Source organism: Musa acuminata, chromosome BXJ3-10, assembly GCF_036884655.1.
Source record: "Musa acuminata AAA Group cultivar baxijiao chromosome BXJ3-10, Cavendish_Baxijiao_AAA, whole genome shotgun sequence".
NCBI classification, from domain to species: domain Eukaryota; kingdom Viridiplantae; phylum Streptophyta; class Magnoliopsida; order Zingiberales; family Musaceae; genus Musa; species Musa acuminata.
The window spans coordinates 25,901,793-25,924,328 of NC_088358.1; the positions used below are offsets into that span (position 1 = coordinate 25,901,793).

The 22,536-nt window shown below is 41.7% G+C and overlaps 4 protein-coding genes and 1 long non-coding RNA gene across 10 annotated transcripts; 4 read left to right on the top strand and 1 right to left on the bottom strand.

The window, feature by feature from the left end:
* Window positions 1-388: 388 nt before the first annotated feature.
* On the bottom strand, window positions 389-3,777 carry LOC135650676 (uncharacterized). 2 transcript variants are annotated; one of them, XR_010501591.1, is made up of 3 exons: window positions 2,958-3,777; window positions 790-1,308; window positions 389-595 (listed from the first exon to the last, which is right to left on the bottom strand). It is a non-coding gene; the product is annotated as an uncharacterized LOC135650676 (long non-coding RNA). The 2 variants fall into 2 exon arrangements; XR_010501592.1 differs by having other exon boundaries at window positions 719-1,308.
* Window positions 3,778-4,244: 467 nt separating this feature from the next.
* On the top strand, window positions 4,245-6,268 carry LOC108951505 (uncharacterized). Its single transcript, XM_018819438.2, has 3 exons — window positions 4,245-4,718; window positions 5,151-5,267; window positions 5,860-6,268. Exons 1-3 carry the CDS (start codon window positions 4,245-4,247, stop codon window positions 6,091-6,093), a joined length of 825 nt encoding a protein of 274 aa, XP_018674983.2. The 3' UTR covers window positions 6,094-6,268.
* A 2,716-nt stretch (window positions 6,269-8,984) lies between these two features.
* On the top strand, window positions 8,985-15,051 carry LOC104000849 (mannosyl-oligosaccharide 1,2-alpha-mannosidase MNS3). Of its 2 annotated transcripts, none has more exons than XM_065171228.1 (6): window positions 8,985-9,273; window positions 9,975-10,933; window positions 11,690-11,843; window positions 13,792-13,989; window positions 14,154-14,302; window positions 14,403-15,051. In XM_065171228.1, exons 1-6 carry the CDS (start codon window positions 9,220-9,222, stop codon window positions 14,659-14,661), a joined length of 1,773 nt encoding a protein of 590 aa, XP_065027300.1. In that variant the 5' UTR covers window positions 8,985-9,219; the 3' UTR covers window positions 14,662-15,051. The 2 variants fall into 2 exon arrangements, with proteins under 2 accessions (XP_065027300.1, XP_009421263.2); XM_009422988.3 differs by having other exon boundaries at window positions 8,986-9,273; window positions 11,690-11,948.
* A 408-nt stretch (window positions 15,052-15,459) lies between these two features.
* LOC104000848 (prefoldin subunit 6) lies at window positions 15,460-18,872 on the top strand. Of its 3 annotated transcripts, none has more exons than XM_009422987.3 (5): window positions 15,460-15,648; window positions 15,749-15,819; window positions 15,925-16,049; window positions 16,129-16,189; window positions 18,413-18,872. In XM_009422987.3, the coding sequence occupies exons 1-5, from the start codon at window positions 15,567-15,569 to the stop codon at window positions 18,563-18,565; spliced, it is 492 nt and encodes a 163-aa protein (XP_009421262.3). In that variant the 5' UTR covers window positions 15,460-15,566; the 3' UTR covers window positions 18,566-18,872. The 3 variants fall into 3 exon arrangements, with proteins under 3 accessions (XP_009421262.3, XP_065026256.1, XP_065026255.1); XM_065170184.1 differs by having other exon boundaries at window positions 15,991-16,049; XM_065170183.1 differs by having other exon boundaries at window positions 15,749-15,768.
* A 147-nt stretch (window positions 18,873-19,019) lies between these two features.
* Window positions 19,020-22,070, top strand: LOC135583403 (cytochrome P450 710A11-like). 2 transcript variants are annotated; one of them, XM_009422985.3, is made up of 3 exons: window positions 19,020-19,246; window positions 19,661-19,813; window positions 19,960-22,070. In XM_009422985.3, the coding sequence occupies exon 3, from the start codon at window positions 20,330-20,332 to the stop codon at window positions 21,893-21,895; it is 1,566 nt and encodes a 521-aa protein (XP_009421260.2). In that variant the 5' UTR covers window positions 19,020-19,246; window positions 19,661-19,813; window positions 19,960-20,329; the 3' UTR covers window positions 21,896-22,070. The 2 variants fall into 2 exon arrangements, with proteins under 2 accessions (XP_009421260.2, XP_065026254.1); XM_065170182.1 differs by having other exon boundaries at window positions 20,013-22,070.
* The last annotated feature ends 466 nt before the right edge of the window (window positions 22,071-22,536 follow it).

Here is a 22,536-nt window from a genome sequence, read left to right on the forward strand (position 1 = left end):
TGGTGGAGTTTGAAGAACGGACAAGTGAGAGAAGCAGGCGACGGATGTGTAAGCTGGGAAGGGAGGAGGCACCGAATTAATTGAAGACCGTATGTTATTGGACTGGGAATTAAGCTACTTCCGGGTTGGGTTTGAATGGGATTGGAAGTCCAATGCGTTTTTGCCCATTCAACGGGCGGCAACAATGAGCCTTTCCAGATCTCAGGACCGAAGCAAGTCAACCTAAATAGGGTTTTCCACAAAACAATAAGGTAATAAGTCAATGATGGCATCCTAAATCAATGCTTCCAATCAGCCGTTGGATGTTAGTAGCTACCTCAATGGTTGCTTAGCTAGAAATTTCACGAGTAGATGTTAAGGTAAGATGATGATATGATGCCACTTTTCGGAGGCATAGCACCTGCAATATCTACTAGTCAGCTTCCACAGATTTAGCAATCTGCAGCCGAAAGCATTCAAGCTTATTTATTCTACATGTCATCTAGAAAAGTCTACATGATTCCGAGACAAAAGGTTGCTGATGCTCTCAGGAAAGCAACTCCATCTAAATCCATACCACCAAGTTATCTTCGAGGCTTGGTTGTTCAGTGAATTCCTGCATGATAGAGAAGCTCATCAGGAATCCAGGCCACAAATGCTGTTAAGGTAAATAATGAGATTGAAAAGCAATTAAACTCCTTGAGCACCAAAAACATCAAGACCAAGTGGACATCATCACCTTTGGAAACAATAACCTACTATCTGGGTACCGTGATTGTAATAATCATGGGGTCACTGAAAGACAAGTACCTGTCCCATTGCTTCAATGAAAGATCAATCAGTGGTACAATGATGCTCAAAACCCAAGAAGAAACTCTTTCAAATCCTAGCAACACCACCCATTTGGTGCATTACTTGAGCTACTACATCTGCGTTCATCTCAGATATCCATACTTCGATCCAGGAATAAAGCTATTTAGAATATCAGACAAGCCCTACCAGTGTAGCTGCCCATGCTGCAAGAACCCCAAAGAATATCGTATGTGTTCGTTCTGTTTTGCCAGGATATGTTATCGGCCACAGATGCTCAGCTTTCATTTGTTAATGCAACTGAGTTCTCAGCCAAATTTCTTACTTTCGATAAGATCTGGTTGCAATTGGAAAAATCAACCGTGCTAATCAGCTGACTTGAGTGCAAGAACTTTCTGCCGCGTAATGCGATTCTAGAAGAATCATTTATCTCAAGATGATCATAATTGTTGCTGATGTTTGTCTCCCAGAAGAAATACATATTACTATACCCATGAAGATCAAACTTAAAACCAGAACCTGCATCTTGAACAATAGCACTTACATCATTATAAAGGTTTTAGCATGCAGACTTATGCAACAAGCATGACAAGAATGTTCTACATTTGAAGCAAGATGTAAAAGTTACCAAATCTTGAAAGCTTTAGAAGTGGTGGGTATAGGTCATCAGGAACTCGGATGTAAAAGTTGAACGAGCTTGAGCAGAAATGCTTAACCAAGAACCCTGTCCTCCCAGAATTTCTAAGGGCTTCAACAAGGAAACTGACTACTCTTAACATGGGAAATGACTAACAGCACTCTGTGCATCCTTAACTATGATGGTTCATACAAGGTTAAATCTCCAAATGTAGGAGCTGGCTTCATCCTTGAGCACATGCAAGGAAACACAACTTGCTAGTTGTTCCACCCATAAGGCAAGCAGCCCAATCAGAGCTGAATGCTGGAGCATTAAAGAGGGACTTCTCAAAGCCTATCAGGAAGGCTTCTCACACATACAGGTCCAATCAGATTCTCATAATCTTGTCAGCATACTCTCTGACCCATCTCGCATCCCTTAGCATCCACGGAACTTATGCCAATATACCTTTTACCATGCAAAAGCTGTTGAGGTCACTGGATGGAATTTTGTTCCTAGAAACACTAACCACAATGCACATAAGTTGGCTAGATTTGCGACTAAACATACAGTTGATGTTTTTTGGAGAGGTAATTCACCTCCTGATGTTTTGCACGAACTGATGTTAAGCTAATCTACCTTTTTCTTTCTCTCAAAAAAAAAGTAGCTAAAAGAACAGAAATTAGTTCGATCACATAATTCATTAAAGACTAACAATGAGTAACAGAACACCAAATATCACAAAGATCAAACCCACAAAGTTGATTCACATAAACAAAACTGCTTGCTACCAATAGAAAGCTGCAAGAATTATATTTCAATCAACCAGGACAAAATCAGGGAATTAAAATATTAGAAGATTAGAAGGAAATGGTATAGCATGCGCATACAAACATTTGGATATCTAGAGTGTTAAGCTTGAAGTCCATCAAGGGTATTAAAGCCTCGATCCCATCATCCAAAATCAGTAATGGAGGTTTCAAATTGAATAGCAACATTGTTAAATATGATCTGCAACATTTGAAAGCCTAGAAATGAAAAAAAAAAAAAAAACTATATAAAACATTCTAACATACCCATGAAAAAAATGTCACGATTTGGTCTCATGGGATATAAGTCTGTCAACCTCATTTGACTTAAATCATTGATCAAAATATTTCAGCTTAAATTGATAATGAGACTAATAGGAGTGTTAGAAAAATAATATATCAAACTTCACTGTACTTTCATCTAAAGATTTCGAAATCATGTCCAGTCATTTAAATCGATGAAACAATCTAAGATCACAGTACTCTAATGTATCGATGCATCTTACAACATGTTTTATTAGTTTCATAAACAATCAATTTTATTTTTTTATATGTCGAATTGCTACCGTAACTTGCACATTATGTATGATTAAAAAATCACCTATATCATGCCAGGTACTCATCTCCGCTTCCATCAAATCATACTTGTAAACTAATTCCAGGAAACGTAGATGACAAAATATGCGTATGTAAATAAAAATGTGTTACCTTGTGAGTACAGACAAAAAGCAAGAGAGACATACCCGCATCCTCAACCGCAAAAGATAATCCCAAACAATGCGAAAAAAGGGCCTCCGCCGCTCGCCGCAGCCGCCGGCCACGATGAAGTACAACCCGCGTGTGTCAGGCTCCCGGTGGAAGTCGGCGCGTGCTGATGAGCGCGCTTCTCTCGGCCGACGGGGTAACAAGTACAACGCGCGGTCGGTCCCGGTGCGCAAGGACGAAGAGGTGCAGGTGGTGGCGGGGGACCCACAAGGGCCGAGACGGCAAGATCGTGTAGGTGTATCACCGGAAGTGGGTCATCCACGTCGAGCGCATTACCCGGGAGAAGGTGAACGGCACCACCGTCAAAGTCAACATCAACCTCTGCAAGGTCGTCATCACCAAGCTTAAGCTCGACAAGTACCGCAAGGCCCATGGCAAGTTCTCGGCCGAGGAGGTCGTTGCCGGTGCGCCGTCTCTACAGGAGGACAACCGATCTCATCGATACGATCAAGGATCGGCCGATGAGATGTTCTTGTCGTTGAGATCCTGCAAGGAAGTCTTGAACGAAAAGACCAATGCAGCAAAAACAAACCTCGAACGATCCCAAAGAAAACGAAACGAAAAACCGCGGAAGAAGGTCCGGAGAAGGGTTCGTCGAACTCACATCGAGGCAAGCTTTGGAAAAAGAATTCGCGAGCTAACGGAAGGGAATCATAATTCCGACAGAAAGAAGAGAGAAAAGAGAGGAGGGTTTGGAGTCCGTCGAAGGAGGTGACCTTTTTTGGCGTTCTCCTTCCCGCTTCCGACACTTTCTTGCTTCTGGGGGTAATCCGAAGGGTTCTACCACTGTCGCCACTACCCATTAATGACCATCGATAATGGTCATGTGGCGCTGATGTATCGATCGATCGTTAATATCTGTGCCGGTTTGATATTATGAATATTAAAAAAAATTAATGGGAGGAGATATGTATCAAGGATCTTAGTGGGACATTGTATACTTTATTAAGGCCCAAGGATGGTTTCAGAAGCCCAACATTAGAAGGCCTAGGAAGTGTTTATACACGTGCTTCTCGATGTCTGAGTCACCGTCCCTCCACATCTTCTCGATGTCTGAGTCACCGTCGCGAGCAGCAAAGAGCAGAGTCATTCATGCACGCAGGTACCTTACTTGGGGTCTCAGCAAAAGGACACCATTGAATACGATCCCTTGCTAAAAGACTCGAAAAGAAGCGTCTAACAGCAAGAAATCGTTATTCTCTCCTCCACCAATTCATATTGCCATGTTGAAAGCCCATAGACACGGTGACTCACCTCTGCGACTCATGGAAGCCGTCTTCTGCCTCCGTGCCGCCCTCGTTACTCCATTCAAAAGGCCGGGCTGCCTCCCCTTCCACCCCACGACCAACCTTTCCCCGCTTGGCCACCTCAGCTTTCCCCGCCATTATAGGGTATCTTGCTCCCATGCTCAGCCGCCGCGGCCGCCGACGCCGGAAAAAGACGAAGGAAGAAAAGGCCGCGCTGGAGGACGGACATGGCCGAGGGTGGCGGCGGTTGGCGCAGGCGCAGCTTTCGTCGTCGCTTGCGCCTTGGGTTCTGTCTGCTTGACGCGCCCTGCACCTGACGCTGCGGTGAAGTGGTGCACGTCATGGACAGCGCACAACGAAGGACCGTCAGGAGGCGGCGGAAAGGGCACGATGAACACTGAAGGCAACAAACTCGGTAATCAAGCTCAGTCGGAGAAAACCAACTTGCAGAATACGCGCGAGGCGGTGCAGCAAATTCTATTCCGGAAGAAGGTAGAGTCTCTTCCTTCGGGAGGAAGGCCATCGATGTTGTTACTTTCATGGCTATGCTTGGATTCGTCGACTCAACCTGATGCAGTCCGTATGCATACAAACCACCGTCTTCTTCCTCTCTATCTCTCGTATAACCTAAGCTAGCTGACACCTTCCATTAATTTGGACTTGATCAGAAGCATTCAAACCTGTCCCAAGCGACATCTCTTTCCTCTAAAATATTATGCGACGTAACTGGCCAACTCATATCGATAGCATAGTCGACATGCATAAATGATATATATAGTTATTAGAGGAATGGATAGACCATGTTAAATTTGAGGGGACAAATATGCTACACACAAATTCCCTTATAGATTATCTAAAATTTTGATGTACATGTATAGTCTCGTTCCATCACTGATGGAAATGATTTCATGTCACTGGTTGCAGGATCTCTCTTCCATGGAGAAAGGACAAAGAAAATCTCGTTTGTTCTCCAAAGATTGGTTCCAAGAACTGGAAAAGTACGAAGCAGGAATGTTGTTAGTGAAAATGCTCATGGATATGGTAACCAGTTCTCTACACATTTTGTCCAAGATTATAATCATTTGTTGTTCCTTCGTTTTCAAGCGATCGAGGGTTCGTAACAAAAGAGAGAGCGCAGTTTAAATCCATGAGATAGCAAGGAACAGAGCTTCTACCGATTAAGCTGGTGTCTCGGCTGTTTAGATTTTAGTCTGACTGAAACCAACTTTTCTTGTCTGTGAGATCCTCTCGACAAATATTGATCCAATGATCTAATGATTTTAGGAGTGTGAATCTAGGGTTTTTGCTGTGAATGCAACTCACAGCACACATCACGACACTCGATCAGCTTCAGCATCCTCGTTGAAGTCTTTATTTTAATGTCAAAAAGGCTGCTACGTACTCTCCCTGTAGATAGTTGGGTACACTACTAACGTCGATGAACTCAATGCAGAAACTAGAGGTCTGCCGGTACGTCCACGAGGCTGCCGTTGAGCATGACCCGAGGCCTCCTTTTCTCATGGAAGAGTCTAATTTGTCGGCGAACTCGCTTATCGTCTTACATGAGACACTGATCAATCGAAAGTACCAGCATTTTGCAGTAACCATCACGTATTCTATTCTGTGACTGTAGGCTATTATCTGCTTCACGCTGACGGTGGAGAAGATGACATCAACAGCCAGGACGATGATGACGACGACGACGACGGAGTTGAAAGAATCGATGGAGGACTTGGTCACTAGGGCGAAGGGGTCGTGGAACAAGTACAAAGAGTTAGAAGAAGGCTTCAGGGAGATGCCAAATGCTGATGAGAAAGATACACCGAAGCAGCAGCCGAGCACACGTTCTGCTTATCGTGCTTCATGAACAGCTTACGGTCAACGCATGGACTTCCCTCTTCTTATCCCTACTGCTTAGGAAACCTCGATTCTTATTGTCCCGAGGAAATTACGTGTTTGGTTCTTCGGTTTCTTTACCTTCGGATCAATTCTGAACTATGTGCTCGATGTTCTTCTTGTTCGACTGTTTTCTTTGTTGCTGCTGCTGCAATATAAGTTTATTTTGCATTCCATCATCATTTATTAAGACCTTTTCCGATAAGAATTGAAATAAACAAATTCCTATTGTCACAATAAAGTTGCTCATATAGCTGACAACATGAACCAATCCAAAAAGGAGAAGCATCCGATCAAATATCCTTCGGTAAACTATTGCTTAACATTATTAAAATGAATCAAACTTGCTAATGTCTCAGTTTTAATTGTCATTTTTCACAATTCGAATAATTTAATTATAATAATAATCTTGATCCAAATATCATTTACATTGTTGATAATGTTAAGTAATAATAGTTTACCAAAGGATTACACTTATTCTTTTAAATAAGTGGTAAGCTGTAATCACCGAAATTATTTATTAAAATAATCCCTAATTAAATTTAAAACCATAGGCATACGAAGAAAATTTTCTTTCTCAAGTATTTTTCTCCTTGTTTATTTTTTTTATGAAGGATAAATGGTAAAAATAAATTTTGATCACACGACCTCATGATGATTTCGTAAAAGTCTTTATTATATGTAAAATTTTTAGTATGGTGTATCATAAGACAAATGTTTTAAATAAAAAATTATTAAATAATAATATAAATTATTATTAAGATAAATTATTTGTACACTTTATGTAACTATATCATTTTTAGATATTTAGATATAATGTTTAAGAAATTATCTATTATAAACTCACTGCATTTTATTCTTATTTATAATAAGAAACTCATTATGGAATTCTTTATCTCCGTAAACTACAGTGGCCATCCTGAGCTCACTTACCATCAACATCACCATACTACTCTTTCTGCTCCACTTCCTCTTCGAAGGCTGAAACTGGGAACGATCTCGAGAGCCCCGCCGGTGTCTTGAAGACGATCTTTTGCGACTCCGGCCCCTCGAGGGGATGTTGGTGCGGTCGACAGCGAGGGAGCTGCTAGCTGTACGAGTTGCCAGATGAGCGGTGCGACTGTATGCATCATTCCCGCCAAAGCTTGCACCTACTTGGCAAGATTGAGGAATGCCTCGGGTGAAACTAGTGGTCTCAAGACATTTCAAAAGGGGAAAACTCGAGGTCGTTGAACAGGCACTAGTAGCAATCTGGTATATGGGTCATGGCATCGTCGTCCCCATAGGGAATAGCTGGTGGTTGCCCACCGAGCTTGTAGGTGGGGTGGACTAGGGGGGTTCTTCACTAGGGTGGGCTTTGGGATTAATCATCGTTGGATGCTCCTGCAATATCGAGCTCTTCTTCTAGTGCCAAAATATTAGTAAATCCTTATACCGTGGCCAAGGTGTCAGCATGGCTTGGTCCGATCTCGGATACGCAAGGTTGCCAACGTAATTGCTCGGGTGGTGGAAGCGAGCGTCGGGTCAAGTTGATTTTGATACTCATCTCCCGAATGTGATCTTCTCTCGTGACGAGTGGCCTACTTCTTCGTTGTCGGGTTCCTGCACACTGGTCGAGGTTGAGAGGGAGATTTTTCGACTCAACCCCTTTAAAGCTTAAGTTAGTTTTGTGCGGATAAAGGGGTCGAATGTTCGAAGCGCCTCCCCTAACGTCAATCGGAGGGTTGGCTTTTATACCTACGAATGAGGGTCGGTCGTACGTGATCGATTAATGATGACTGACTCCTTGGGCTATGGCTTGTACCTCTTGTGCAAGCGCCAACCGACCTGCATGGATCTGTGTCGCGGGACATCGTTCCGAACTTTCTAGAACGACTTTGTACCATGCGGCGCCATCTCATACGACCTCGAACAATGTGGGACAGACGACCGTCCCACCCGAGTCCGAGATGCCACGTTAATGCGATGCACCATATTAGTCCTGAGGCTCTATGTCGACGCTGACGTAGTTGCTAACGAAGCCTCTATCCACATTTATCAAAACATTCATGAGGAAAACAAATAATAGAAAACGTGAGTTGATATACAGTAGTTTAAAGGGTCTCTCTTGGATTCAATGCCTTCTGTACATAATTCTTGTAACATTGAATTGATGGCATATTAATGGCGGCACTTAGTCTTGTTTAATAATTACACTACTTATACCATAATCTTATAAGAATTAACTGAAGTAACTTGAAAGTGATCGAGTTAAATATTTAACGGCTAGTTTAACCCACTGACCTTAACCAAATAGTGCAGGCAAAAAGTTATTTACCGAGAAAGTAGTATAAAAAGAGATTGAGCTCCATCTAATTCGAAGATGATCAACATCTTATAAACTTTTAGCTCCAGATTATAGCACTAACAGCTCATCAATTCTCTACTCCTATGCCTGTTGACTTCTAATAATTTGATAGTATCAAATATTGATGTCATGTAAAACGCTAACAACGTGAAATGTGTGCATGTAAAACGCTATTAACGTGAAATGCGTGCTAAATCCTACATCTTTATCGGAAGCGTTGGGGTAAATTAGTTGGTTCTCGGTGGGGACGTATTCCCATCGCGACAAAATTGGTCAACGCCTCGATTTAAGGCACGGCCCACCTCCGAACACATGGTGTTGGCTAACGTCTAGAAAAGCGCGCCACGATGGCGTGGCGCGCAGACAAGCCTGTCGGGGGTGAAGTCGTGGAACGATTCGCTTCTTTGCAGCACATGAACAAATTTACTCGTGCAACAGTTTCCGCTTCGTTTCTTATACACGATTTCTGAATGGATGCCACAGTGGACCCCAGAATCGCAAACTCTGATCGCCGCAGCAGTTTCGGCGGATTGGCGTCCAATAGGATGGTTGTCCACGAGTACCGTACCCAAATCGAGACCAACGAGGGCCCCCAACTCCAACGCACGTCCACGGTCATCCTCATTTCTCTGCTTCTTACTTCTGCCTCCTCATTTCTCTCCCTCGTTATCGCCATCGGAGAGGCAAGAAGTCAGATTGAACCCTAATTGACCTCTGCCTGTTAAGCCATCTACAACTTTGCCTCACTCCATGCAAGATATTCACTACGACAACGCCAAGTTCCGCCGCCGATCCCCTCTCAAGGTGCTTCGCCTCACAAGATCCTCTGTTTTCGTTTGATCTCATTATATTAGGTTCTTCTTTTTCTGCGACCTGGCGGCTCAAATAATGATGTTTGGCGTATGCAATTTACCAATTTAGCTTCGAATCACAGTTTTCTTTTGTTGGATTTCTAGTAGGACTTCGGCTTGAGAATTTGTTACATTGCTGAGACCGCATCGTGGTTTCCGAAACTTTTAGTTACTCGTTATGCTATGGCTAGGTTAGATGAAATTTCATCCCACTCAAAATTTTTGAATCGTTTTTTTGGTGAAAATACAGAATGTTTCATCAGAGTACTTCTCCTAAGATTTTTTCAGACAAATCAGTGTACCCAGTTTATCGTTTTTTTTCTCCCAAGTTGTGTATGCACAGGAAAGATTTTGGTATCTGTGTAGTATAAGAACCTGAAGGAATAACTTTTGGTTGAGGTCTTTGTTTCTTTCTATGTTGTAGACTCTGTGTATTAGTTAATAGTTTGCCTTGTTTCTCTCCCACTATCTGTGCATATGATTTCAACGATCACTCGTTCATGCTACTAAACTAAATGTATGACTATGATGTTGAACTTGTATCGTGCTCAAAAGTTTGTACTGCATAATAATCGTTAACGATGTGGCTAGTTTAAAGATGATGTTGACAACCACTGACTAAGAGTATGTACCTTTATTTTTCTTTCTTTGTAGGTGATTACTCAAGCACTGGTCACTAGCCATATCAGATATTGCTGCAGAGGCTGTAGCACAGGAAAATTTTTAATGCTGTTGATGATCCTTGGTTTGACATACTTGATAACACATAAAAGTTCTGACCATTCTGCATCTAACATACATTTGAATAGTGCTGCAAATGTAGGACATAAATATGTCAAGGAAGGTGTTAGTATAATAGACAAAATTTGGAGAAAACCTCCAAGGCTTCCTCCACAACTTCCTCCTGATGAAGCCCAAAATGTTAGTTCTAGTCTTGAAGAACAGAGGCTACATTGGTTTTCAAGGAAACAAAAAGTCAAAGAGGCATTTGTTCATGCTTGGTCTGGCTACAAAAACCATGCAATGGGTTATGATGAGCTTATGCCATTGAGTCAAAGAGGCACTGATGGTTTGGGAGGTCTAGGTGCCACCATAGTAGATTCCTTGGATACAGCCATTATAATGGGTGCTGATGAAATTGTTTACGAAGCAGTACCATGGATAGAAAAACAACTTGTGGAAAGAATTGAAAAGAAAGGGCAGGTTAACTTGTTTGAGACAACAATACGTGTATTAGGTGGGCTTCTCAGTGCTTATCATTTAAGTCGGGGAGATAAGGGTACCATAAGTGATAGTGGAATACCTATGACTCTTAAAGGTGTTAAATCAGAAATCTTTCTGGAGTTGGCAAAGACCTTAGCTGACAGGCTGTTATCTGCCTTCGCTTCAAGTCCAACATCAATTCCTTTCAGTGATGTTGTTCTCCATGATCATTCTGCTCATCCAGCTCCCGATGGCTTAAGCAGTACCGCTGAAGTTTCGACCTTGCAACTTGAGTTTAACTACCTAAGTGAAATTTCCGGTGATCCCAAGTATCGTTCAAAGGCAATGAAGGTGTTGGAACATATTAGGTCTCTTCCCAAGGTGGAAGGACTGGTGCCCATCCATATCAGGTACAAACAACTGTCTTTTAAGCTTGATGGTTTCCTGTAGGTTTATTTTCTTTGTCAGAAGTCCTATTTGATATTTCTCATTTTGACAAGCTACACCATTGTTTAGAACTTATTCAGATATGTATGCTATATATGCTACTCCAGCTATTAGCAACATTTAGAATCCATTTACTAGCTTGTGCTGCTTGCTTAGGGGTGAATGGTGGATCAGATTCTATTAATCCGAATTCATTTTTGTATCCCAGTGGAATGATGTATGAGCACCAAAAATGATTATTTTTAGTTATTAAGAAGTCCTACAACTATTGTCATTTTATTTGAAAATTCTTTACACTTTCTTTTCGGACTACTAAATTTATCATAGTCAACTTTGATTCATGACTTGCTTGTCTTTCTTTTTTATATCTATATTAGTTATTCTGCTTTTTTATGCACTCAATGACTTTTAAACTCCATTTGCAATTTTTTACTCCATTATTGGATAGTCCAAACAAGAAGATAACATTTGAAATATTCTTACTCCATTGTTGTGTTGATCATCTTTGACATTTTCCATGAGAGTTTCTGTTTCATGATGTAAGGATAATTATCAATCATAAACTGCCAAAATATTTTAGTTACTATGTTTTCTTGTCAAATAAAATTTATTTTTATGACATTTTACACTCTTGTCAATTTTTTCTCTAATAGCTAGATGACTTCTGGAAATATATGTAATTTATGAGAGAACATCACTATTCATTCTTGTGACCACAGCCCTCACTCAGGTCAGTTTAACGGAGAGAACATTCGGCTGGGATCTCGTGGTGATAGCTACTATGAATACTTGATTAAAGTTTGGATTCAGCAAAAGAATAGTGGCAATCAGCTAAACTATTTGTATCAGATGTATGAAGAAGCAATGAGAGGGGTGAGGCACCTTCTTGTTCGGAAGTCCATTCCCAAAGGATTGGTTTTTGTTGGGGAGCTGCCTCATGGATCTAATGGTTCTTTCAGTCCTAAAATGGATCACCTGGTATGGTGATGTATTTGCATGTTCTTGCCTTGACATTGATAATAAACTCATCTTTCTTCAAGCACGTGTGATACACTGTTTGACTTGATTATATTGGTACAGTATTGCAGGTACACCGTAGTTTGAATATAAACCATTTGGTAAAATGTGTTAAGAACTTAAGTATTAAACTTTAATTAATTTCCTTAGGGTTTATATTTTTGTTACTGCAACAAGCTTGTCTCCATATTAAAAGCTTTAATGCTAGTTTTTATAAATTTCAAGATGAAAATATTATTAAAAAGAAAAAAAATTTTGCAACATAGTCTGGCACACCTATCGGTATTTCTTAAGTCAATTTTTACAGGATGTTGGATGGTTAGACTTGATTTTGGGCATCCATGAAAAAGTTTTAATTCCTAACAACTTTGTTACTCTGTTCTCCCGAGAAAAAAAATGTAGATTGGCCTGATATATTTTTTTCAATATTATATTTTTCTAGATAAGGTAGATGAGTGGTATAATCTTCTTTATATACATGTAATTCTGTGATGGAAACTTTCCTGATGTCTGACTTCAGATGGTCCTCTAAATGTGATAGAAGAACAAGAAGATGGTCACATGATTACAGAGATGTTTTTTAAAAGGCTTCTTGTTATAAAATGTAGAACATTAAGGTATTAGGCAACTAAATGTTGGATGGAAGATCCACTTGAGATCCTGTTGCTGAAGCTCTCATGCTTTAATCATTGAGATTGGACCTGTTATTCTATGATGTGGATGTGCAATAGAAAGTCATTTTATTTATGATTTAGAAAGGCCCAACTCCTTTTGTAATTGTCAAGCTTTCCTATGTTCTTTAGTGTAGTTGTGTAAAAGCTGATTGGAAATGAAGAATTTTGTCTTCCATGAAGCTCATGTATGACTGAAAAATCAAGCATAATAATCTGATTTGGCTACATTTGTCCTTCATTAACTGAGAAAGTCAGAAAATGCTGTTCTAGCCAAAAAAGAATCACTAAAATGTTAGTCTGTTTGTGCAGTTCAGTTAAGATATTCATTAAGCTACCTGATATGTAACTTATTAAGGAAAAAATGGACAACCATGGGTTTCTTTCAACAAGCAACAATTTAGCAGATAACAATACACCACTTTAGGAAGTGCAAATGAGCAGATTGTTGTATGCCTTTATAGTCTTTAGAAACTGTGCATGTTAAGCCAATTTTCTTGCTTCAAGTTGGGTAGCTTTGCACTGCTGCAGATAAAATTGTTGATTTCATTATTTACCATCCATTTGTCCATATCATTATTTGTGGTCATATATTGGTTTAGTTGATTGATTTTAACTGGAATATACAGAACCCAATATGTTTAAAGAAATGAGTGGAACTATCTGAAATAGCATATCTGAATTTATGTGTGATGTATGGTAGCTTTTCATATTTATATGTGTAATTGTGTATAACATTGGAAAAAAACACAACCAGTCATCTTTTTTGTCTTAAAGGTAACAGGCTTTATAGTCATCTGAACCACTTCTTCCAAATGAACATGTCTTCAGCAGATTGATAAAGATTTCCTTCAACTTTTATACTAAATTATTGGTATTAAAAACTTTGATCTACTTGTTCTATGTGGTTCTTATGTACACATTGGAGCAGCACAGAAATTCTCTAGCTGTTGCACTTGTTTGATCATACTAAATTCTGCTTGATATGAATTCAATGAAATGAAGAATCTCATGTCTCTATTTTTGAATTCTTATAGCTTTCTGTTGGCTTTTTATATGATTTCCTTGCCCATTACTTTACAAATCAGGAAAATGCATAGTTGATCTGTGATGTATTATTCTTCCTTTTGAAGGTCTGTTTCCTACCAGGAACCCTAGCCCTTGGTGCAACAAAAGGTATCACGAAGAAGAAAGCAATTGAAAGAAACTTGTTGACCCCAGATGACTTGGAGAATTTGAAGCTTGCTGAAGATCTAGCAAAAACATGCTTTGAAATGTATGCTATCACTTCTACGGGTCTTGCTCCTGAAATTGCTTATTTCCATATTGAGGTGAGCTACTTGTTAAACTTGAGGGTATATATATATATATATATATATATATATATATATATATATATATATATATATATATATTATACTCACACATGTTTTAGTTAGCACTGCCGTACATCTGAAACTGCATCTTGTTGATTGAATGTTTATTTTTGAATCAGGGTGATTCTGAAGGGGGTCTTGATGGTGGTAACAAAAGCTCTGAGTATATAGATGACATAATAATCAAACACAATGATCGCCACAATCTTTTGCGCCCTGAAACAGTGGAATCATTGTTTGTGTTGCATCGTGTAACCGAAGATCCGAAGTAAGATTTACAGGTTTTGGGTTGTCACTTGCTTTCAGATGTTTTAAGTTCATATTCCTTCTTGTCTCAAACATGGCTTTGACATCTGTGACATTGACAGATACCGAGAATGGGGTTGGCAGATCTTTGAGGCCTTTGAAAAATATACTAAGGTAGATTCTGGTGGGTACACATCTCTTGATGATGTCACACTAATTCCTCCTCCTAGACGAGACAAAATGGAGACATTCTTTTTAGGTGAAACCTTGAAGTATCTATATTTGTTGTTTGGAGACGAGAATGTTGTTCCTTTAGATAAATTCGTATTCAACACAGAGGCCCATCCTCTTCCAATTATTTGGTCAAAATATTCAGCCTAGAACTCCAGCAACTGATTACAATTTGAGAACACAAGCTTGAGGAACCTCGTTACTGGGGCTTGAAGAAACTCAAATGCTACCTTGTGCATTCCCAAGATGAACAACTTTGGATGCAGGGTTTATGCAACTTCTGGCACTGTAAAGATGTAGCAGGCTCTGTAAAGATGTTGCATGAGTTCCAACGTCGAATCTCTTTATACACCAAGTATCGGCTGAAGGAGGGTTCTAAGGCCAAAATTGCCCTCTGTAAATGTTCAGAGTTGTCCTGTTAGGAATTGTTTTGTTTTTAGATGTTCATGCCCAACTACTAGTCGGATGCTTTTGATTTATGGTTATTGTTCAAGGTGAAGACATAATTTAATTGGAAAATACACCATGTTATGTTCTTTAGCCAAGTGAGTTTCCCTTTTGGCTATATATTGGTACATTGGGGGGTACTGTGGTGACTAAGAGAAATGATGCTTGATTTTAATAATAGAAGGTTTCAGTATAACATTTGGTTGTCTGTAATTGGATGACAATTTTTTTTCTTATCTCAGGTTAGTCATACTTGCAAAAGAGTTACCATCCTAATGAAATTATGATATGAAACATATTTACATTGGTGTTAAGTAAAATATTGGAATTTTTTTGTCGAATTAGGTATGTGGCCGGTGTTAAATAAATAGGTGATGGGGCTGTTCTCGTCTCTTTATTCTTTTCTTTTCACTTTTGGGCCTTGGATTGGGCCGAATCTTCGAATACGGATCTTTATATACAAATCGACAGTCTCACGAATCTCAAAGTTATAGCATGAGGAACACTAGGAGCGACTCCAGCGTCGTCCGTGTTATTTCGCCGAGGTCCTCTCGACTCTCGACTCTCGACTCTTTTCCGGTGGCGAAAGCGAGTCAGTTTCTGTCTCCATGGCTTCATCTCCGGCGGCCGTCAGGGAACTCCAGCAGGATCTCGAGAGCCAGGCCAACGCCCTCAGCAAGATCCAAAAAGGCGCGCACGCATACACACACGCACTCACATGTGTTATCTCCCCTTTTGATCCCTTCTCTCGCGTTCTACGCCTCACCTGTGCTACCATTCTCCGCTGCAGACATCGCCAAGAATCACCAGGTCAGGAAGCAGTACACCATCCGGCTCGGCGAGAACGAGCTTGTCCTCACGGTGTTCTTTCCCCTTTCCCAATCGTATTTTGTTTTACTTCGGTCATCTGAGGGTTTCGTTTTTGGTCGTTTTGCTTAAACATCGAATTGGTGGTGATGGTGTAAGGAATTGGAACTATTGAATGAGAATTCCAACGTGTACAAGCTGATCGGACCTGTGCTCGTGAAGCAGGATATAGCGGAGGCTAACGCCAACGTGCGCAAAAGGATCGAATACATCTCGGTTGAACTGTGAGATTCACTCTCTTTTTCCCGAATCGTTTCATTATCGTTAGATTTGGACTTGCTTACTTTTTGTTGTTGGTGTCAGTAAGCGGCTCGATGGGACACTTCAGGATTCAGAAGACAAGCAGAACAGCAAGAAGGAATCGGTTAGAGACAATTCCCTCTAAATCTTTTGTTTCGTAGTGTTTGTAGTTGATTTACATTAACAAATGTACTTTCTCTACTTGGAGGAGGTTGTTGATGGGATTATTGCTTCTGCTTGACAAATAGAATATTACTCGCATCAGAATAACTTAAAACATCATAGAAAATGAGCACCTAAGAATATTGTAAATTATGAGTTCATTCTAATTGTAGAAGCGTAGCTTACAATGGTTCAGGAGTTACTATGATGCAATAGTTCAGAAGCATCAGCTCATTCTATTGCTACATGTCTGCTTCTTTTGTCTAAGGTGTTAATATGATGCAGTCTCTTAAACTATTTGAGATAATTGATTTAGTCTTCTATGTTCCCATTTCACACATAATCTAGATGATTATGTTGCGTTAATTGGAAAACAGTGAAACCATATTTTTCTTTTTGATAAACATAAAAATTGAGTTTATGCTTTTTGAATAAAACATACTAGCAAAGGACTGTATTTAGCAATAGAATGTTTATAAATAAAAGTAATGACTGGAGAGTCCATTCATGGGCAGATTTTAGGAACTTTTGCCTCTTGTGAGTCAGTGTGTTATATCATTAATGTGTACCATCAGCATAATAGCAACTACTTATCATTGGCCTAGAAGTGTAAAGGATGGACATTATGTAATATGCTACAAATAATCTTTTTAATCCAAGAGTATAGTAGTAAATTTAGGTATCAGTCTTGTGATAATATTAAGACAAATATCAAATTATACCAGCATTCACTCGGTAGGCATTCTTTAGAGATTTAAAGCCTTCAATATACAAGAAGCACAGATGACAAAATTTTGATCAATGTGAAGTTGTTATAACTCTTAAGGTTGTTAATTGCAACTCATAAGAGCAACAAATGCCACTTTGGAATTTGAAGTTAATTTTGGAATGGATACTGTTGGTATAGATCCCACATTGTATATTCTGACTCTAAATGTACAAGTTTGATTAAGGTTTGTACCCTGGGTTTTGATTGGAAGATATATGGAGGCATGATATTTTTAAGATCAGATAATTAAATTTTATAAAGAGGACTTACAGAGTTACGAGATTCAGAGGATAGATCAGGGGCATGCACTCAGTTAGGTTAAAGAAAGCTTTAGGGTTATGAGTGTATTTAATGCAGCCTTCTTAAAACCATGCAGCCAGCTTAATGTTATCTTCATTGTTGTCTGAAACATATATGTTGTGCATCTATACAGGAGTTACTTTTTGTCCCTTTTTTCATTTATCATTCATTTTCTTGAGAAAAAGCTTTAGAACTACAGCCTACAGTGGTAAAGGTGATGACAAAGAATGACAGTGAAGCATATGGGTTGGCATATCCAGGGTTATGTAGCTTGAAGCGAGCCTAGCAGGCTTCAACAAACATATGCAATCAGTAGATTATATGAGAAGCAGAAAAGTTTTGAATTCTTTCTGTAGGATACAGAGAAATGAATTGGTGCTGTACTTCATGGAAATTGCCATTCTAATATTAGGAGTCATGATTCCAATTGTCAGAAATAATGATTCCTGCAAAGCTTCTGAACCACAAATTCTGAAGAGGGTACCTCTGGGCATATTGAAGTTACCTGCTAATTAGATCTTGCATGTCTTCTAAGACGATCCATTGGATGAAGATACCTTGTCGAAATTCCTTGTTTCTTGGTATATAATTTTGCTGGATAAGCAAGGAACTCAGATCTGCTGCTGGAAACAATACTTATTCATAATTAGTAACAAGATGACGCCTTTGATCATTGATATATATCTACTATATACTATGCAAATGCCTGGTAGTATAAGTTTTCAATGCAGGTTTTTGTTTGGCATTTGCACTAAACCTTCTTCTCAAAGAAAGAGGGCTTCAACTTTGAAGTCCGCTTCTTATGCTTCCAGGAGAAATTGGCTCCTGAAGTTTTCTTGAACTGTTCATAAGCAAGTCTTAGTCATTTCTAGACACTGAACGATCAGGATACACAGAGGTGTTAATTGAATTGTGAGGCAGGTCAAGAAACTCGTGTGAAAATAGCACCCTTGTGAGGCAGTAGTTTTTAAGTCATAGTTCACTAAGCTGAACCAAACTGATGGTGTTTGCTTTCTCAGAATTGCCCTCAATATCAGATTATTTATGACTTTGTATCGTCTGAAGCTTCTAGATTGCTTACTTTCCTTTTTAACATCGTATCAATTTATTTTGCAGGTCTTACAATTACAACAGAAGATTCAAACTCTGCAGGCTGGAAAATCCAAATCCTATCTTCCTTTTGTCAGGACTGTCCAGTCATTCTACTTGCTTTCATCCAGTGGGTATTCCTCGATGCTTTTCCCAGTGAAAACTTTCTTACCATGCTAATGAAGAAGTTTTCAGGATGGAGTGTTGTGCTTGTGTGATTATTTTTATTGTGATGTTTGTCTCTTAGAAGTTGATAAGATGTCCAAAAGTGAACCATAGCACATTTAGTAAATATTGGCCAGAGTTCTCATTTTATTGGAGCATGGCTATGGAAGATGATATTGAACTTGGGGAAGGAAGCAGTGGAAGTGAAGAGGAGCTTGATCTCGGGCACTGTTGATCATGTTTATCATCATTTGCATATTTATGATCTTCATGTCTCAGATTTTCTTTTTCTTTCATCAAATACAATTTAGTGTTTCTTAAATTTGCCTGCCTCGTAATTATTTGATGCTTTCTCTTCAAAATAAGACACATATATTTCTTTTCCAAATCCTAATGGTTGTACAACTGATAGTCTATTGATGCCGTAGCCATCAACCGATAGTCATTTGTGGGGAATGGGGCAGCCAACTCGTCTAATCATCCATCTAACTGTGACTTGACCATTTTAACATTTTCCACTGATTAAATATTTAGCTTACTTGGTGGAATTTATAATCCTTTTGTGCCATTGTTTATTGTGTTAGCCAGCGAGGTTGCTTAATAGTATGCAGGTGTCGCACAATTGTCAGAACAGTTGCTGTGATGGGGCTGCCACCGCCTCACCGATGAACCAACCGACGAGGATTATGAGTTCAGGTACTGTCAAATGATTCTCTAAACCCAATTATTGGTTCCTCCTATCAAACAAATCATAGAAGATGCACCTGAATAAAAAGCACCATGATATCATCATCTAACTACTGTTAAACCTTTGTTTATGGAAGTGTCGTGTACATTTCATCTATTTTCGCTTTGCTTTGTTGGCCGGGCTTGTTTATGTATTATTATGTTGATTCCTTTTATTATTTGTGACAAAGTCGTCATATTGTCCCAAATCTTACCATTGTTGATTGATCAATTTGATGGTCCCATATATATATAAGCCCCCAAGCTTTTCTAGCATTTATGCTAATTTGATCTGTTCACAAGCAAGAATTGTGCATTTCCTCAACTTTTTACCTGCCAAGAATTGTGTGTAGAAACTCGAATTCTGATCACAAATTTATGTAGGAAATAAAGTCATACAAATGTTGGCTCGCCAAGAAGTAGTGGACCAGTTTCTGCCCCTGATTCCCGGGCCAGAAATAGACGAGAGACACGCGAAGCACGGAATTAGGATTGGCGAATGGGTAGATCCTCCCACCCGCCGTCCATGCTCATGCCGTAAGCAAATCTCTTGCTTCTGTCCATTCTCAGTCATATTCTTGTGTTTTCGACCAAAACAGTCTCTTTGGCATCCAAATTGCCGTAAGCACGATACTGTATTTGTCGTCGTATTGTCGTTAATTAGCTCTTCCATCCTTCACCAGGCTTGCTGACTGGATGAAGATGATATACTTACTGAATGACGACTGACTTGTAGGTAAGAAGAACATTAAGAAGGAAGAAAAACGTGAAATAAAAAACAGGGGAAGACGAAGGAATTGAGAAGAAGAGAGAGGGAAAGGTCCAGAGATAAGAAAAGGGAATGATTGATCTTGCTGGCAGTCCTCCGTCACTTCCAAGCATGCAGAGGAAAAGCTCATTGGGTCTTCCGGCGCCCGTCTCTATTCCCCTCTGCGCTCTCCTCTTCTACCTGCGGCTTTAAAATATGATGGCAGCCCTCTGAATGCACGCGTAGATTCCATACATCATACGCCAACCCCTCCGACGACAAGCATTCGTTCGTGGCTGGCATACATGGATTCCTCCGGGTGGTTGGGTTTGGACGGCGCGAGCATTATCAGCGCGGTGGCCGCCGCCGGGCCTTACCTTCTCTGCGCCGTAGCCCTGGTGGTGCTACTGGAGCAGCTCTCTTACCTCCGTAAGAAGGGGCCCCTTCCTGGCCCCACCTTCGTGGTGCCCTTCCTCGGCAGCGCGCTTCCCATGATCCTGAACCCCACCCGCTTCTGGGACCGGCAGGCCGCCCTCGCCCGCGCCTCCGGCCTCGGCGTCTCCGCCAACTTCCTCGTCGGCCGCTTCATCGTCTTCGTCCGCTCCACCGAGCTGTCCCACAAGGTCTTCGCCAACGTACGCCCCGACGCCTTCCACCTCATCGGCCACCCCTTCGGCAAGAGGCTCTTCGGCGACCACAACCTCATCTACATGTTCGACGAGCAGCACAAGGAGCTCCGCCGCCGCATCGCCCCCAACTTCACTCCCCGCGCCATGTCCACCTACGTCGCCGTCCAGCAGCGCGTCATCATCACTCACCTGCAGAAATGGCTCGACCAGGCGTCAGCGTCGAAGTCGCAGCCCGTCGCGCTTCGGCTCCTCTGCCGTGACCTCAACCTCGAGACCTCGCAGACCGTGTTTGCGGGGCCGTACCTCACCGCGTTCGCCCGCCAGCAGTTCAACCGGGACTATAACCTCTTCAACGTGGGTCTGATGGCCATCCCCTTCGACCTCCCGGGCTTCGCCTTCCGCCGCGCCCGTCTCGCCGTGTCCCGCCTCGTCCGCACCCTCTCCGGCTGCGTCGCGCAGAGCAAGGAGCGGATGCGCACCGGCGCCGAGCCCACCTGCCTCGTCGACTTCTGGATGCAGGACACACTGCGCGAGATCGAGGAGGCCGCGGCCTCCGGGGCCCAGCCGCCGCCACAGTCCGGCGACGTCGAGATCGGAGGCCACCTGTTCGACTTCCTCTTCGCCGCGCAGGACGCGTCGACGTCGTCGCTCCTGTGGGCCGTGACGCTCCTCGACGCGCACCCGGACGTGCTGGCCCGGGTTCGAGCGGAGGTGGCGGCCGTGCTACGAACGCCGAGTTGGTCCGGGCAGCCCATCACCGCGGAGCAGCTGCGGGAGATGCGGTACACGGAGGCTGTGGCGCGGGAGGTGGTGCGGTTCCGGCCACCGGCGACGATGGTGCCCCACATCGCGGGGGAGGCGTTCCCTCTGACGGACTGGTACACGGTGCCCAAGGGGGCTATCGTGTTCCCGTCGGCATACGAGTCGTCGTTCCAGGGGTTCGCGGCGGCGGAGCGGTTCGATCCGGACCGGTTCTTCTCGGAGGACCGGGAGGTGCAGAAACGCCACTTCCTGGCCTTCGGCGCCGGGCCCCACCAGTGCGTGGGCCAGCGCTACGCCATCAACCACCTCGTCCTCTTCATCGCCCTCTTCACCTCCCTCGTCGACTTCCGCCGCCACCGAACCCCGGGCTGCGACGACATCGCCTACGTCCCCACCATCGTCCCCAAGGACGACGGCCTCGTCCACCTCGCCAAGCGCACCTGCGATCGCATCTCCCCTTCGTCCCCTTCCTCCTCGTGAGCTGGCTTTCACAGTTTCCTCACGTCCTTTGCTCCTCGTGCCTCGTGTCCGGTGGTGGGTGGTCCGCTCTCCATTTATTTATTTTCTTCTTCTCCTCCTCCTCTCTTTTCTGTATTTCTCGATATCTCAAATCCACAGGGAAATTTATTGTTCGTTGGGTCGTTGGATCCTCCAACTGCGTCTCATCTGTTCGTTATTGATTGGGCTTTAGATTCCTCATTCTGTTTGGTCAACGCTCGTATATATCCATGTACGTACCCTTGGCAAATAAAAAGAGTGCAATCAATATATATATATATATATGATGCATACGTTTGTGTTCGACATTGCCGCCATGGAACACTTGGTTTGCCGCGAATCACAATTCAAAGTCCAAACAACGTCGGCGTTGGCACATTTTTTCTGCCATATATTTCCCTAAGCTAAATAATAATAGCACTTGCTTGGCTTAATGTCGATAGTTGCAGTTCGAGTGGGCAGTTGCAATTATTGGCAATAATACGATGTAATAAGATGAGATTTGAGTTCACGATCTTACGATAAATTTTATATCGGATAGACTAACAGAGACCTTTAAAGTGATGAAAATATTTTTATATTTATTATTGATTTAGAAAAATTGAAACGTTACAGTGGGATAG

Bases quoted from the DNA above. Each gene is read 5' to 3' on its own strand.
- LOC108951505 (XM_018819438.2), top strand. From the start codon at position 4,245: ATGGAAGCCGTCTTCTGCCTCCGTGCCGCCCTCGTTACTCCATTCAAA. The intron at 4,719-5,150 runs GTAGAGTCTCTT...CACTGGTTGCAG, and splicing joins AAATTCTATTCCGGAAGAAG to GATCTCTCTTCCATGGAGAA. The intron at 5,268-5,859 runs GTAACCAGTTCT...CTGTGACTGTAG, and splicing joins TGAAAATGCTCATGGATATG to GCTATTATCTGCTTCACGCT.
- LOC104000849 (XM_009422988.3), top strand. From the start codon at position 9,220: ATGCAAGATATTCACTACGACAACGCCAAGTTCCGCCGCCGATCCCCT. The intron at 9,274-9,974 runs GTGCTTCGCCTC...CTTTCTTTGTAG, and splicing joins GCCGCCGATCCCCTCTCAAG to GTGATTACTCAAGCACTGGT. The intron at 11,949-13,791 runs GTATGGTGATGT...TTCCTTTTGAAG, and splicing joins GTCCTAAAATGGATCACCTG to GTCTGTTTCCTACCAGGAAC.
- LOC104000848 (XM_009422987.3), top strand. From the start codon at position 15,567: ATGGCTTCATCTCCGGCGGCCGTCAGGGAACTCCAGCAGGATCTCGAG. The intron at 15,820-15,924 runs GTGTTCTTTCCC...TGATGGTGTAAG, and splicing joins AGAACGAGCTTGTCCTCACG to GAATTGGAACTATTGAATGA. The intron at 16,190-18,412 runs GTTAGAGACAAT...TTTATTTTGCAG, and splicing joins AGAACAGCAAGAAGGAATCG to GTCTTACAATTACAACAGAA.
- LOC135583403 (XM_009422985.3), top strand. From the start codon at position 20,330: ATGGATTCCTCCGGGTGGTTGGGTTTGGACGGCGCGAGCATTATCAGC.